The sequence below is a fragment of the Nyctereutes procyonoides genome, unplaced genomic scaffold (assembly GCF_905146905.1).
Source record: "Nyctereutes procyonoides isolate TBG_1078 unplaced genomic scaffold, NYPRO_anot_genome, whole genome shotgun sequence".
NCBI classification, from domain to species: domain Eukaryota; kingdom Metazoa; phylum Chordata; class Mammalia; order Carnivora; family Canidae; genus Nyctereutes; species Nyctereutes procyonoides.
Window position 1 is genome coordinate 6,410,297 of NW_026575034.1, and position 14,567 is coordinate 6,424,863.

The following is a 14,567-nucleotide window of genomic DNA, read 5'->3' on the forward strand; positions in this document are numbered from 1 at the left end:
AATGAGCTAGTTTCTCATTTGGGAAGAATTAAAAAGATCGTATATGTTGTGTTGCCAAGATAAATATCCTGAAAGCTAGAGTAGAATTTATGTTAACAGGGTACATTGTCCTCATTACAATGTTAGTGATATTAATCTTGCCATTTCTAAAATAAATGAGGATTAATTTTTCAAAAATGAGCCTACTATTTCATATTATTTTGAATTCTAAGATTTCCTTGAGGAAGTCACCTCTTCTTCACCCAGAGTCACCCAGCATTTCTCCCCATCTCAGTAAATCTCACCTACCAAAACCTACTTCTGTGGCAATACCTTACAAGGTACATGCTGTCTAGAATCCATGTGTGAATATTAGACTTCATTTCTATTTTATCCATCTCCTTACACCTTAAAAAATACATAATCTAAGTGAGATGCACACAATTCTTATAAATAGTTGTGGCTCTTAGAAGATCATGAGTAGCCCATGATTTTAGGAATAGGTTTATATTTATGTTTTCCTGGGTTGAGAAGCTACCATGTTGTATCTCACGACTGCCCTCTGTTCAACCAACCAACCAACCAACCAAACCAGAACAATAATTCCCTGAGTCAAAGTTGCCATGGAAGAAAGATCTAAATAATGCGTAGCATGCATTTGAGAAGCGAGATAGAGTTAGTTGAGATTCTACAGGAATACGCTTGGGCTCCCCTCACTCAAATTCTTTTTTACCGCAAAGAAATGGTTCCTGGAGTTTTTTCATTAAAGAAACTCAAAAAAAAAAAAAAAAAAAAAAAAAGGAAAGAAACTCAAACAGTCCCTTGATTCAATGTCTGACTTCAATTAGTAAAAACCATTGGGAAGAGTGACACACGCACACACTTGCATGTTGATGTGAAGGACTCAAGCACCTTGGTTACCCTAGAATAAGAGAGGTTTTAGAAAGAATGGAAGCATAAGACACTAGAGGGAAAACCAGAAAGGATGGAGGAATTCGGAAGCAAAACTTACCTTAAGAACTAAACCATTAATGCCTCAGTGAAGACCAATAAAGAAGAAGCAACACTTCCGCTGAGGGAAAGAGAACCAATCTCAGGACGCAGACTATCATCAGTCCTAGAATCCGTAATTCTTTCATTTTTTATTAAAGATTTTATTTATTTATTTGAGAGCGAGAGAAAGCACACAAGCAGGGGGAGCAGGAAAGGGAGAAGCAGGCTCCGGGAACCAGATGCAAGGCTCGATCCCAGGATCCTGGGACCATGACCTGAGCCCAAGGCAGACGCTTAACTGACGGAGTCCCCCAGGGGGACTAAAAAATTTTAAAAATGTTTAATTTATGCCATATCTTTTCACCACAATAAGGGCTTCCAGGAGAAAGGAAAGAAGAGAGAGAGGGCAGGAAGGGAGAGATGGAGAAGGACTCTTGCCATCCAGCAGAAAATCAGATAGCTTCATAAAAACACTTGGCCCAAACTTTAGGAGAGCCGTGCTTGACACAGCTTCACTGCCACAGGGGAACTGGGCAAGATGGTAAATTGGTGTTCAAGTGGTTCCTCTGCTAGGACAAGACAATCATGATTATGTATGGAAAGTGGTTCCATCTTGAAGTGTCCTAGATGAAACACAGAAACCACTGGCTGGCATCAAATGGAGTAAAAGACAAGAAACATATTCTCAAGTGACCTGCCCTTCTCCATTGCCTTCTGAGCTTTGAAATTGGACTCTTTTTTTTTTTTTTTAAATCAAGGGCTTTTTTGTAGTTGTGTGAGAGGTAGAGGCAGAAATAGAAGAGACAAGGCCAGACTGTGGGTAGTGGAAATATATTGTTAAGTCAACAGTGACCGATGACATCTATGCTTCTTCTATTACCTTGGGACAAGTCAGCCTGGCAGGTGCTCTGGTTCTGGCCAGGAACTCAGCCAATTTTTCTGCTGAAATAGGATTTCAAGAGGAGCTTGATTGCTCAGAATTATACTATCTTTCATCCCCAGACTGAGGAAGTTGGTGGAGAAGAGGAAGAAAGCAAGAATGGTTTCTTAGAACTGTATTCATTGCACTGTGTGGGAACGCGCTCACCGGGAGGGAAGGCAAACACAGAACTCAACACACCCCTATTTTATTTTTTTAATCACAGCTGATGCCCTCTATCAGGACATCTGGAGAATATATTAATCTGAATAGACGCCACATTCAGTGTGTTTCTTGGATGATATCTTGATTAAAGAAGGTGGCATGAATTATTGGCATAAAGGGTCATCTATTTTTTTTTTCAATTTTTCACAATTCCCCTAAGAAAATGGGAGGATATATTGAAAGTTGCAAACTGGCAGTTATTGTTGAAACTGGAAAATGGAATATATCTTAGGTCAGCTTCTTTTTCTTTATTCTTTTGTCTTTTTCCCCCTTCTTCTTTTGCTCTCCCCCCTATTCTCCTTTTCCTTCCTTCCTTTCTTCTCTTTTTTTTTGTGAAATAATAACTTTGCTAGAGTAAAAATATCCAATATATCCAATAGTATTAATTAATCACAGGGACTTTGCAAGCAATCTTTATCTTACACCCTATTTTTTTAAAGATTTTATTTATTTATTCATGAGAGACAGAGGTAGAGACACAGGCAGAGGGAGAAGCAGGTTCTATGCAGGGAGCCTGATGTGGGACTCGATCCCAGGACCCCAGGGATCATGACCTGAGCCAAAGGCAGGTGCTCAATCACTGAGCCACCAAGGGGCCCCTCTTATACCCTATTCTACAGCACACACTGCAGCTTATGAATTTCAACTCCCCAACAGCTGTATATGCCTCACAAGTAGTGAAACAGTTGCCATAGGGACTCTACTTTCTTATACTTGACATATGAAGCTCTGATCTAAACCATAGGTGAGGCACAAATTATTTTTCTCTTTGTTCCACTGTCCCTGAAATAAAACATACCAATGAAAAAACTATCACTCAAACAGAATGTGGATATTAGGTGCAATTTTGCCAACACAGACTGAGGGAGACTACAAAAGACTGCTGTGGCTAAATAAGTTTAGAAAATTTAATATTAAACAAAATCCTCTCAGGGGCAACTGGGCGCTCAGCAGTTGAGCATCTGCCTTGGGCTCAGGTCATGAACCTGAGTCCTGGGATCAAGTCCCGGATCGGGCCCCCTCCAGGGAGCCTGCTTCTCCCTCTGCCTGTGTCTCTGCCTCTCTCTCTGTATCTCTCGTGAATAAATCAATTCTTTAAAAAATAATAAAAAGGGCAGCCAGAGTGGCTCAGTGGTTTAGCGCCACCTTCAGCCCAGGGCCTGATCCTGGAGTCCTGGGATAGTGTCCCACATTGGGCTCCCTGCATGGGGCCTGCTTCTCCCTCTGCCTCTCTCTCTCTCTCTCTCTCTGTCTCTCTCTCTCTCTCTCTCTCGTGAATAAATAAATAAAAATCAAAATTAAAACATTAAAAAAATAAACAAGATCCTCTCGGAGAACTCACTACTGTCTCTGATATGGCAAAGTGCATTACCACATTCTAGTTAGGGACTATAGTAAGCTATATTTCTCAAACTAACATAACCATGGAATTCTTTTCCCCATGGGGCATCTGGCAGTGTGTCTGATTAAACATTATTTGAGAAATATGATTTAAAGACTTTCAGAACATAGTATTCTAAGGAGGCAATAGTACAGACATAACCCAGTTCATACATTTCCTACAATCGATTAAAACCCAACTAAACAGATGGTTGTATTCCCAAACTCCATTTGGTAAGTGTTACAGGGGGTTTAAAGCCCTTGTGAAATCCCCTGCACTGTTTGCAGTGGAGAGAACAGGAGCTGGGGTAGAGGGAACGGTCGCAGAGTGACAGCGCGGCCATCCTGAAGGGAGTACCCAACTCATCACCTCCCCAGCTGCAGGACTGGCAAGACTCTCCCCAAATCCCTTCCACTCTTCGCACCACCTTCTCTCTCCCATCCTTTTATTCCCCTACTCGAGGATGAGGGGTGGCCACATGGGGGACAAGCTGGTGAAGAAAAGGACCCAGCTTCCTTCTAGCGACTGCATCCAGGTTCATGCGAACGGCTTCGAGTGGCAACCTCCGTGCCCTCTGCAAAGCCACGGCCCCGCTGAGTAGCACACATACTGGAGAACACACCGCTATTCCCAACACATGGAAAAAGGCAGAAGCTTTTTAAAACCTTGTATCACTTATACGGATAATTTATACAGGATGCCTGGTGTTGGATAGACACAGATGAAAAAAATAAGATATGATCCTGGGGTGGAGAACCAGCACCACACCTAGAGGAGAACAGGCATTGATGCCCAAGAAAGCACGTACCTCATTAAATACCCACAAAACTTTGGGGGATCAAGAACTAGCTTGTCGGCTCTGCCTGGGATGAGAGATGCCGACAAAAACTTCACATAGGAGGCTGTGCAACCTGAGTTCTAAAAGGTGAAAGAGGGCTCATAGGAAAGTTCACCGGTGAGTAAGCAGCAGTCTGATGAAGGAAGCCAGCGTGGAAAAGCCAGGGTTAGGATTACCCGAGAAACCTGGGATCGGCATGGGTACATCACAGCCACGAATAACTCCACGGGGTAAAAATCCAGGGAAGACAAAATGGGCCAGAACACGGAGGGCTTACGCAACACGTAAATGAGCTTGGGCGTTACCCCGGAATGCTGCAGGGCACCCCTGTAAACATTTTGATCGAATCTGAGCTGCATCTTTTGGCTGACCATTCAGGTAGCAATAATGTTCCGGTGGGAGAATCTGAAGGACAAACAGTATCAAACAGCAGAAGGTGGTCTCATAATCTGCAAACTAAACAAAATAATAATAATAATAATAATAATAATAATAATAATTTGAGGGGGCACCTGGGCGGTTCAATCGGTGAAGTGCGGAAGCATCCTGACTCTTGATTTCAACTCAGGTCACGATCTCAGGGTCATGAGATCGAGCCCGGCCTCGGACTCCAGGCTCAGCCCGGACTCTGCTTGTCCCTCTCTCTCCCTGCCTCTCTCTGCCTCTCTCTGGTGTGTGCTCTCTCTCTCTCTCTAAGATAAATAAATAAAACCCTTAAAAATTTTTCATTTGATTCAGGAATTCATTCATTAAAAGGCTAAGGGGTGACATTAGCCAGAACTCTGCCTATAATGCACTGGAGAAAGTGAACGGAGGTGACAGCTAAGAGGAGAAGGAGAAAAATCAAGTGTAGCAGCCCTAGAGGAACCCATTCCTAAGAAAGACTAAAGGAACATCTTACTCGAAAGTTAAGTTGAATCAGAAAAGCGTGACTGGCAGAGAAGGAACATTGTGCTCATCAATATATAAATAATATGCCTTTGCCTAGTGTTAAAACAACATGTCATTCAATTTCCTTACACAATAAAAGTGAAATAATATGACAAGCAAGGCATCCTAAAAGAGTCCTTGACTTTAAAATCCTTTTAGATGGCATTGCATTAAAATGCCCTGCCTCGTCTTTAATTCCTGAGGGGATTGAACAAAAGAAACGAAATTAAATTGGTATTGGCTAAGAAGCCTTGACAAACTAGGTTTAGGTTTGCTGCCCTCAGAAATGGAAATTCTCAGTCTGTCAAACTGTTGTACTTCTGCTTATCTGACTCTGCAAGACAGCCACAGTGTGGCCCAGGGAAAAGCAAAGGGTGAGGCCGTCTCTCTTCCACATCCTACAGAGTCAGGCGGCCCCTTCCCAGCCCTTTGCAGCTCACAGCCTAGAGAAGGAAGCTCTCAGCTAAGGGTCAGCGCTGCTTCTCAGCCTAATCTGTTCTCTGGGATTACGAGGGTACGTGGAAACATTCCCTAATCTGCCAAAGACCGTGACTCAATTACTCTGCTAAGTAGATGGCTGGGGATCCCAGACAGCAAAAGTGGGTTGGAATCGAAGCTCCTCTCCCCTCAGCAGGTGATTCGACTCCTGTTTCAGTTTTTTTCAACAAGAAATGAGCCCTATGACAAGAGCATTTGAAAACCAATGATGGGGTCTGGCCCATGGCAGGCAGGTGGCAAAGGGCAATTATGTTCTCTGTGGTATGTTTGTGTCCTCTTCTCCCGCCTCAGGCTTCTCATCTGTGAGACAAGAACCGTGAACCAAAACCATCAAGGTTGGGTTGTTTCGCAAAGAGAATTTTTAGGAAGGTAACTTGTAATCCTAAAATTGTAGATAGACTCAGTAGAGTCCAGTGACACCGCATTTGGAATGACCGGCTCAGTTTCGAATCTCAAAATGACTACTTCTGTCGTTGTAGGACTACACACTTTTTCATCAGACTTAAAAGTGAATTTCAGTGAAACTGCAATAGGTAAAGGTCAGACTGACAAAATATTGTGTAGAATGGGTTTTGAAGTCCAAAAACGACTAAGTGCTAGTAAGAAATTCAACCAATTGTACTGACCGCATCATCCAGAAGGTTCCCCGTACTCTTTTTTCCAGACGACTTTGATGAAGGAGAAGGTGAAGGAGAAGGAGCAGAAAGTGTTTCTTCTTGTTCAATCTCTTTTTCCAATTTTATCAAACCGGGAGGCTCCACACCATACCTTTTGAAAGACACCAGATCAATACACACGCATGACTAGTAACGGTACGTTTATCATATGTTACATTTGATCATGAACACCACAGGGCCAAACTGCTGACTGTTAAAACTCATTTTCTCTGGCACAGAAACAGTAAGTTCTTAAAACAGCCTCCTTTCTAAGCAGGAAAAAAAAAAAACACACAGATCTGATTTTGATATAGTCACATACACACACATATGTAGGTTTGGATGTATACACAGACACATGAATAGACACCTGGACATATTAAGAATAAAAATACTCCACAGAATATATTGAGGCAATAACATGAATTATCATGCAAAATTTAGTCTTCAGCTTTTAGATTTACTAGCTTTGAGATTTGTAATTGAATCCCTATTTGGAACACGAGCGTGTTAAAGATGAAAATAGCAAACCCCCCAAAACAAACATCCTTAAATGATTTAACGGAGAAGAAATTCACTGTTAATGGTACACCCCCTCTGAGCCCAGGGCAATGCAGTGTGGGGTTATACAACTAAAAACAACATAATGAAAGCATGGATAGGGGCACAGTGAAGGAAAACGAAAAGAGAGGAAACAGAAATAATTTAGAATAACGATATGTTAAAAAGAATGTGTTGTAAATTATCGACACCATAGAAGTTCAAAGAGAGAAAGAGATGCAGTTGTTATTTGCATTCTTTACCTCCCATAATCATGTTTTTCTTAGGCTACATTTAAAATTGGTTTGGTTTCTTGGAAGGATATTAGTTTACCTAGGTGGAGAAGACTAAAGGTAATTCCAGAATTTGAGAGTTGTGAAGGGCCTTTGGGATCATCCGGTTATACTCTTTACAGAATAAAGAATTTAAAGATCCAGAAAGGGCACAGAATTGGCTAGAAGTAAGACAAAGATGCAAATCCAGATTTTCTGAATGTGGGGTTGAGGCTCTTTCTTTCCCTGACATTTTAATCAGGTGATTCCATGTTAGAAAGGTGGGGGAACAAGTCGTTTGGAAAGCTAAAATATAGGTAACGGATAATCTGCAAAGAAAATAATCTACATAGAGAGAACTAATAAGTACATGGTATGTCCACTACCTTAGAGTGAGTAATGTATTTAAAAGATCATCAAGGGGATCCCTGGGTGGCTCAGTGGTTTAGCACCTGCCTTTGACCCAGGCTGTGATCCCAGAATCCTGGGATCGAGTCCCATGTCAGGCTCCTTGCATGGAGCCTGCTTCTGTCTCTGCCTCTCTGCCTCTCTGTGTCTCTAATGAATCAATAAAATCTTAAAAAATAAAAATAAATAAAAGATCATTACATGCAAAAGCTTAGCTTATCATCCCGTTCTAATGGCTTATTATGTTAACTTATATCATCAGACATGTGTTCAGGACACACTTCCAGAGGAAGCAATTTCCCCACCCTTGATGTCTTGTTCTTGTCAAGGGTGCTCAATTAGTTTAATCCCTGGCCTCTGTCTTTCATTGCTCATTCTTCTCCAACAGGATGAAGGGGTGTATCAAATTGTAGACTCTAACACTCAGCTGAGCATGCTTGATTCAGCTGCCCCTCTTCCAGGAGGCAGCCCACAGGAAGGCCTCCAGAGGAAACTCCACCCTGTTCATTCTTGTTTGTAATTCGGTCGTTAATTGGCCTACTTCTGGAGGTCAGTTAAAGACACTAAGCATGTCTGTCACCTTGGATCTTATCTGTAGTAAAGCTGATATTTGATGTTTCATCTGCAACTCTTTTATTTCATTTTCTAATTTTTCTTCAGAACTTAGAGGGTAAGGATGCATATTGTGTCAGATGCTCTTTGAAAGCTGAGAACGTAGAATTTAGTACAAAACAGTTTAGGCTGTCCTAACAGCTGAACAACTGCTTTTCTGAGAACTGTCTCTAATGAACAGAATAATTTTTAGTTAAATAAGTCATTAGCTAAAAGACCTAGGTGCCGTTCATCATATTTCTAATGTTTTCTATATATTATCCAGTTAATAGGACATAATGGAAACATGCACCTGACTGGAAATCTGTAACAGCAGAGACCACTGTCTAATTCACAGCATCCCAAGAGCTAGCATACATCCTGGCACACAGTAGGTACTTAAGAGCTACTGTGTGAATGAAAAAAATATCTCCTAGTATCATATGATGATGATTTGTGGTTCCAAATAAGAATTTGGTTTCATTGTTCTGGATCTTTAATTGCATATCACTTTATTTTTTAAGGTATTTACTTATGTATTTAGAGTGCACATGAGCAAGGGGGAGGGACACAGGGAGAAGGAGAGGGAATCATAAGCAGACTCCCCAGATGAGCGTAGAGCTCATGATGGGGGCTCCGTCTCACAACCCTGAGATCATGACCTGAGCCCAAAGCAAGAGTCGAACGCTTAACCCACTGAGCCATCCAGGCGCCCCAAATGCTTACCACTTTAATAAGACATGTCAATATTACGTGCACATAAATGCTTTATCAAAAGTTTTCCCAGAAGATTTTAAACCCTATCCAAAACCAAACCAAATACTTTTTTTTTTCACCCTTTCTAGTACTTCATTAATTACACTGAACTCAACCCAGCATCTCACTACTGTTGACAAGTTCCAACAACACTCACATGGAGATTTGTGTATCATTCTTCCCCGAGGTAGACTTGAGCTCATTGTGCCATTAACCTGCTCTTTAAATTTAGCAAATCACTTAACCTCTAGAAGTCTGTTTTCTATCAGGAAAAGTAGAAAGGAAAATGGCCTGCCCTAGAAGTCTGATGTAATGGTGCGGGAGGTGGGGAGGATGTGGGAACAGCAACCACTGTTGGACCTCTTCAGTGTAACAGCACAGTTGGGCATCATGCAATGCATTATTTCTGAGCCTCCTTGTAAGTTCAATGTAAATGGGAATTCAAACTCCTGTGCTTTAATGTTATTAGAAGAAATTAAAAGAGTGTCCATTACATGCTCGGTACAGTGTCTAACACATGGCCTAGCCTCTGAAATTGCCTTGATAAGTGATGTATCAAAGCTTTTACCACTAAGAAACTGCTGCACTAACGTGCTTTTGCCAACGCTTTTTGAAAAATATATTATACCACCAAGAGAAAATAATGTAACGGCATGAAAATTAAGATGTAAAGTAGTAAGATTACTACTGTTTATATCATTACTATTGTTTGTAACCTTTACAAAAGAACTTATTACAGGCCTTCTCTATACCAGTTTTCCTAGAATTATGGAACAGCAGAAACAACTCAGTGCTGGATGTAGCCAAGCAAGTTAGAAATTCAGCTTTGCCACTAACTCACTGGATGAACTTCAGCAGGCAATTGAAGTTTTTAATCTCCCTAGACTTCTTTGAATTCTTGGTCCATCAAGGTATAAAATTTTGTTATACTTAATATTCTTAAGAGAATAACACAAACTGAGCAATGAAGCGAGAGGAATGTAACACTAGAATTCACAGCCAATTAAAAGTCAATCCTAAGTAAAAGCATCGTATTTGAATGCATAAATTAAGCCAATTGGAAAATATGATTTCATTTGTAATTGTCGGTGGATTCAGGCCACCTCTCAGGAATACGGTGCATAATTTTTTTCTTTTTTCTCTCTCCTCTTTTTTTTTTCAAAGTAAAATAATTAGATGTTACTAGAGAAACAACAGGTTTCACCATGTCTGCTACCAAGTTTGAGCAAACTAAGTTTGAATCAAGTTGGTAACAAAGTCATCCATGGAAAACCTGCCCTGGAGAATTTTTCTTTATCTGGGAATGCTGAAAATTAGCTCTGCCACTGAACATAGAAAATCAACACTAAGCTCCAAATCTCTGCTTATATTGGCTTTTAAATACTTCAAGCTGCCTAAGGTAGAGTCAGCCAGCCCCAAAATGCACACTTAAATACGATTCATTGGCTTCCTGTCTGTCTGGAGATGTCAACAGGCTGTAAATCATGACATTCCCCTGGGGCTCAGGGCTCGCACCTGCAAGCCAACTTAGTCACCAAATAGGTCTTTTTTTCCTGCTCTCCAAAAGGCTGCTTCATTCTGGTTTCCATGATTAATTCTATACCACTTTGTCTGTAAGGTTTTCCCAAATCTATACTGTTTTCTACTTCTTTCTGGCTACAAAATTTTAGAGTTTTAGGAGAGAGAATCTGTTGCTCTCACACTGAAATCAGGGTCAAACGAAAGATAGCAAGAAGGTTGAATCCACTAAAACCAAACCCTCCCATCTGAATACCCCATTGATAGGAGAGTGGAGAGAAGAATGAAAGGGCAATGACTTTGGTTTTGTCTGATTGAAAAAAAAATGCAACATGCTAGGGAAAGGGTCTTCTGGTTAATGACTTTATGAAGTTTCTAGGAGTGACCTTTTCATTTTTCTGGCATGTGACACAATTTTTGAGATGTGTCTAGATGACATAATTGAGCTTCCAAACTGAGCCCTGAACTATAGAATTTACTCAAACTATTTAGCAGACTAAATAGACTAAGTACACTACTTAAGTAGACTTGAGTAGAGTTTTCAAACAAAAGACATCTGGGGTCTATTTCACTAGAGTTAGGGGGATACATTTTTAGAACCCCCTCCCCTTTTTAAGGCAGATAAGTTTATAGATAAGCAGATAAGTTGATATTTAACAGACAGTTTATATAGACTCTTGCAAGATAGTTTTGTTCTTTTTCTATTCTGTTTTGAAGTAACTTAAAGATAGATTTACATTGGGAAGGAAATTTCACCCATGTGAACACATGTGATATTCTTAGCAGAGTCAAATCCTTTAAATAGGATGTGTTAATTAATAAACCTTGTCTAAGAATAGTTTTATTTTAAGCAACACTCTGTTAGGCCACAGATTGAAACAGGAGACCAGGGAAGATGTTCACCAAGTATATTTCTTTCAAATGGTCATAAATTTTGTTCAAAACTAAGGAAGTACTCAAAAATTAAAATATCAAAAGCTCTCCTAAGATATTAATTCTTGATTATGGCCCCAAATCAAAATATCAAAAGTTTTCAATTTTTAGCATAAAGCTGATCTTAATTCTGTAGTCTGAAAAAAGGCTGAACTCATAGGCAAATTTTTCAGCAATGAATATCAAAGCATTGTCGTCAAAAAGATCTTTCAGGTTTTATTGTATTGACCTGCTTTTGCTGAGTGTTTTGCTTTTCAAAAGGAAAACATGCATATTTTACACTCAGAAACTGACATGGTTTCTGAAATATTAACAGTGGGATTTCACTCTCCAGTGATGATAGCTCTATTTAGTTGAAAATAAAAGGAAGTTTTACCCCTGAGAACAAACAGTAAGTGGTCTCAGTCTCCCAACTCAGAACTCAGAGAGGCCCACAGCTCTCAAAGGAGCCTCGCTGAATGTTCCCAGGCAGGAGAACACGGCAGACAATCAGAAACATCTTGAGAATCATATCTGAAGTGATGTTGATGCTTTTAAGACGACATTTATGTAACTTTAAGAAGTAAAGTTCAGAATCAAATGTAAAAAAAACCCACATCATCTATCAGTGATTTTTAAAAATGCTCACAACTCAAGATTGTGCTGGGGATTTTGTTATGGTCAAAGCTCCTCTCCTGTGTATACGAATGTACTGATTTCTAAGAGCTCTCCTCAAATTGCTTCTAGTTTTGGCTAATGCTGTCGTAACTCAACAATTTATGGAGCCCTCTGTGGAGGAGTGGGGAAAGGAGGAAGCACAAAATAAAGATGCAGACATCGTTTTAATATCTTCAAAGAAATATTTAGGAGTAAAATTAGCTCACGTGGTTGAATTTCCCTTTTTTTCCCTTTAACTAATATGCTCTCACATACAGCTTAGGTAGTGAAATTTGGGCTTATAGGGTTTGTCTGTAAAGCACAATTGAGCTTCCATTAACATTTTTTTTTAGAAAGATCTTCAAATGTGTACAGATAGAAACTTAAGTAGATGTTTATATTTACTTTATGCTGCACACAACAAAAACAACAGCCTAAATAATCTTGGCTTATTTTCCGGTTTTCAGCTTAGGTGTGCAATACTTCACACCACTCAAGTAGGTGAAGAAAATAAATAACAATGTTTACAAACTGAGCACTGTAACATAGGAGTTATCTTAATCCTTAGATAATTTCTTTGTGAAATTAGTAATTGTTTTTTTAGATTTATTTATTTATTTATTTATTAACAGAGAGATGGGGGAGAGAGAGAGAGAGCGCAGGCACACATAAGCAGGGGGAGTGGCAGACAGAGAGAGAGGAAGAAGCACGCTCAGGGAGCCTGACGTGGGCTGGATCCCAGGGTCCTGGGGTCATGAGCTGAGCTGAAGGCAGACACTTCGCCACTTAACCACCAAGTGCCCCATAATATTTTTGTAATATGAATAATTACTGCTTTAGCCAGCTCACATGGTCATAAGTGTGCTCAGAAATGGAGCAACCCATTCTTATCATAAAATAACAATGATGGTGATAATAATAATCATCAGAGGATGATAATTTGGAGGGTGACGGACAGATTCACGACATAGATTGCAGTACGGTTTCACAGATGTATACTTATCTCCAAACTCATCAACTTGTATACATTAAAAATGTACAGTATTTTGTATGTCAATCATACCGAACAAACTGGTTAAGAAAAAGAAGAAAGAAAAAGAACAACTCAGAATCTCAATTTCAAAATATTTGGGGGAAAAAAAAAACCTCCACAAAAGTTGACATGATCCTTCACCATGAAAGGGGATTTCTAAAGGGATTTTGTCACTGGGTAGCATGTCTTCTCCTTTGATGACTCCATCACAGTTAGAAAGTCTAGTCGGCAGGATTCCTAATCAGTGCGTTCCGGTAATAAAAAGTGTAATTACAAAAAAATAAAATAAACCCAGAAAAGAGGCAAAAAATAAAAACTCTAAAGAAGAGGATAATGACGTCTCATGGTTAACTCTGCAGGTGGTGCAACCCCTTCTCCTTACCTGTCTATCAACGACTTTCAGAATTGCAACGCTGATTTGACTCGTATATTTAGATTATTAAAGCAACAAAATGGAATTTGGCGCGTCAGAATATTCTAGCAGTATAATTAAAATAGACAACAAATAGTGTTCTGCGCAATTTCCTGTTAAATAGGAACTCTAGACCACCCGTGTTTCTCTCACTCTAACATTTCAGTGCCAGTTACTCATTTATTGAGATTTCACTTTGTTGTGTTTCCTTCCCCCCGTGTTTTTAACCTTCTCCTTTTTAGGGGATATCTGTAGAGTCCTTGGTATTCTTTGGACTCCAGGTTGTCTGCCCTACAGCTCAGAAGCCCCAACACTGGGGCTAAAAGCAACTGATACCTTTGTCTTGCTCTCTCATAGAACCCAAGAAGGGGGCAGCACTGTAGGGAAGTGGGGTTGAAACAGCTGGACACTACAAGCTCAAACCAAGCCCCAGCAGTAGAGACCTGGTGGACAGAGGGCGAGGGGAGCCCCCCTCAAGGCCTTCCCACAGTATCTGGGAATAATATGGGAGAGAACAGGGAAGCCTCCAAATGTCTCAAATTGGCTTTTCCACTCTGAGTGAAGCCTCAATCATATTTGAATTTGAATTTTTTTTAAAGACTCTTCCTTGTATCCACTTATTGTGGTAAAGTAAAATCCACACCTGATGTACAATTTGTTGAAACTATGTTGGCTATCATGTTTTACAGAACTTGGAGTTACTTCTGATTGCAGGTGGATTTTCCATTGGATCAAAAACAACGACAAAAAAATCAAACCCACATCTATTCACCGGCAGCAAGCTTTCTACCCAATGCCGTAGTTTGCTGGTGTGTATACTTTGTATTTTCTTTACTCTGATTTTCTACCCAGAGCTGGCTCTCACTTATCTTATTGGCTCATCTGATTTCTATGCTAAAAATATACCTAGATCTAGATGAAAATCATATAATTAATTCTGAGTTTTTGTTTTTTTTAATTTTTATTTTGAATCAAGACGTCTTCATCCATTTATAGCCTCATTTCTAAATCTTTGGGCTTCACAGGGCTGTCAGAAGTTCTGCTTGCTC

The 14,567-nt window shown here is 40.0% G+C and overlaps 1 protein-coding gene across 3 annotated transcripts in view; it reads right to left on the reverse strand.

The window, feature by feature from the left end:
• Positions 1-14,567, reverse strand: part of GAS2 (growth arrest specific 2) — a 127,208-nt gene that overhangs the window by 51,488 nt on the left and 61,153 nt on the right. For all 3 annotated transcript variants that reach the window (XM_055318103.1, XM_055318102.1, XM_055318101.1), the window contains exon 6: positions 6,390-6,531. In XM_055318103.1, the coding sequence (XP_055174078.1) occupies positions 6,390-6,531 (142 nt within the window). The remainder of the gene's footprint in view (positions 1-6,389; positions 6,532-14,567) is intronic.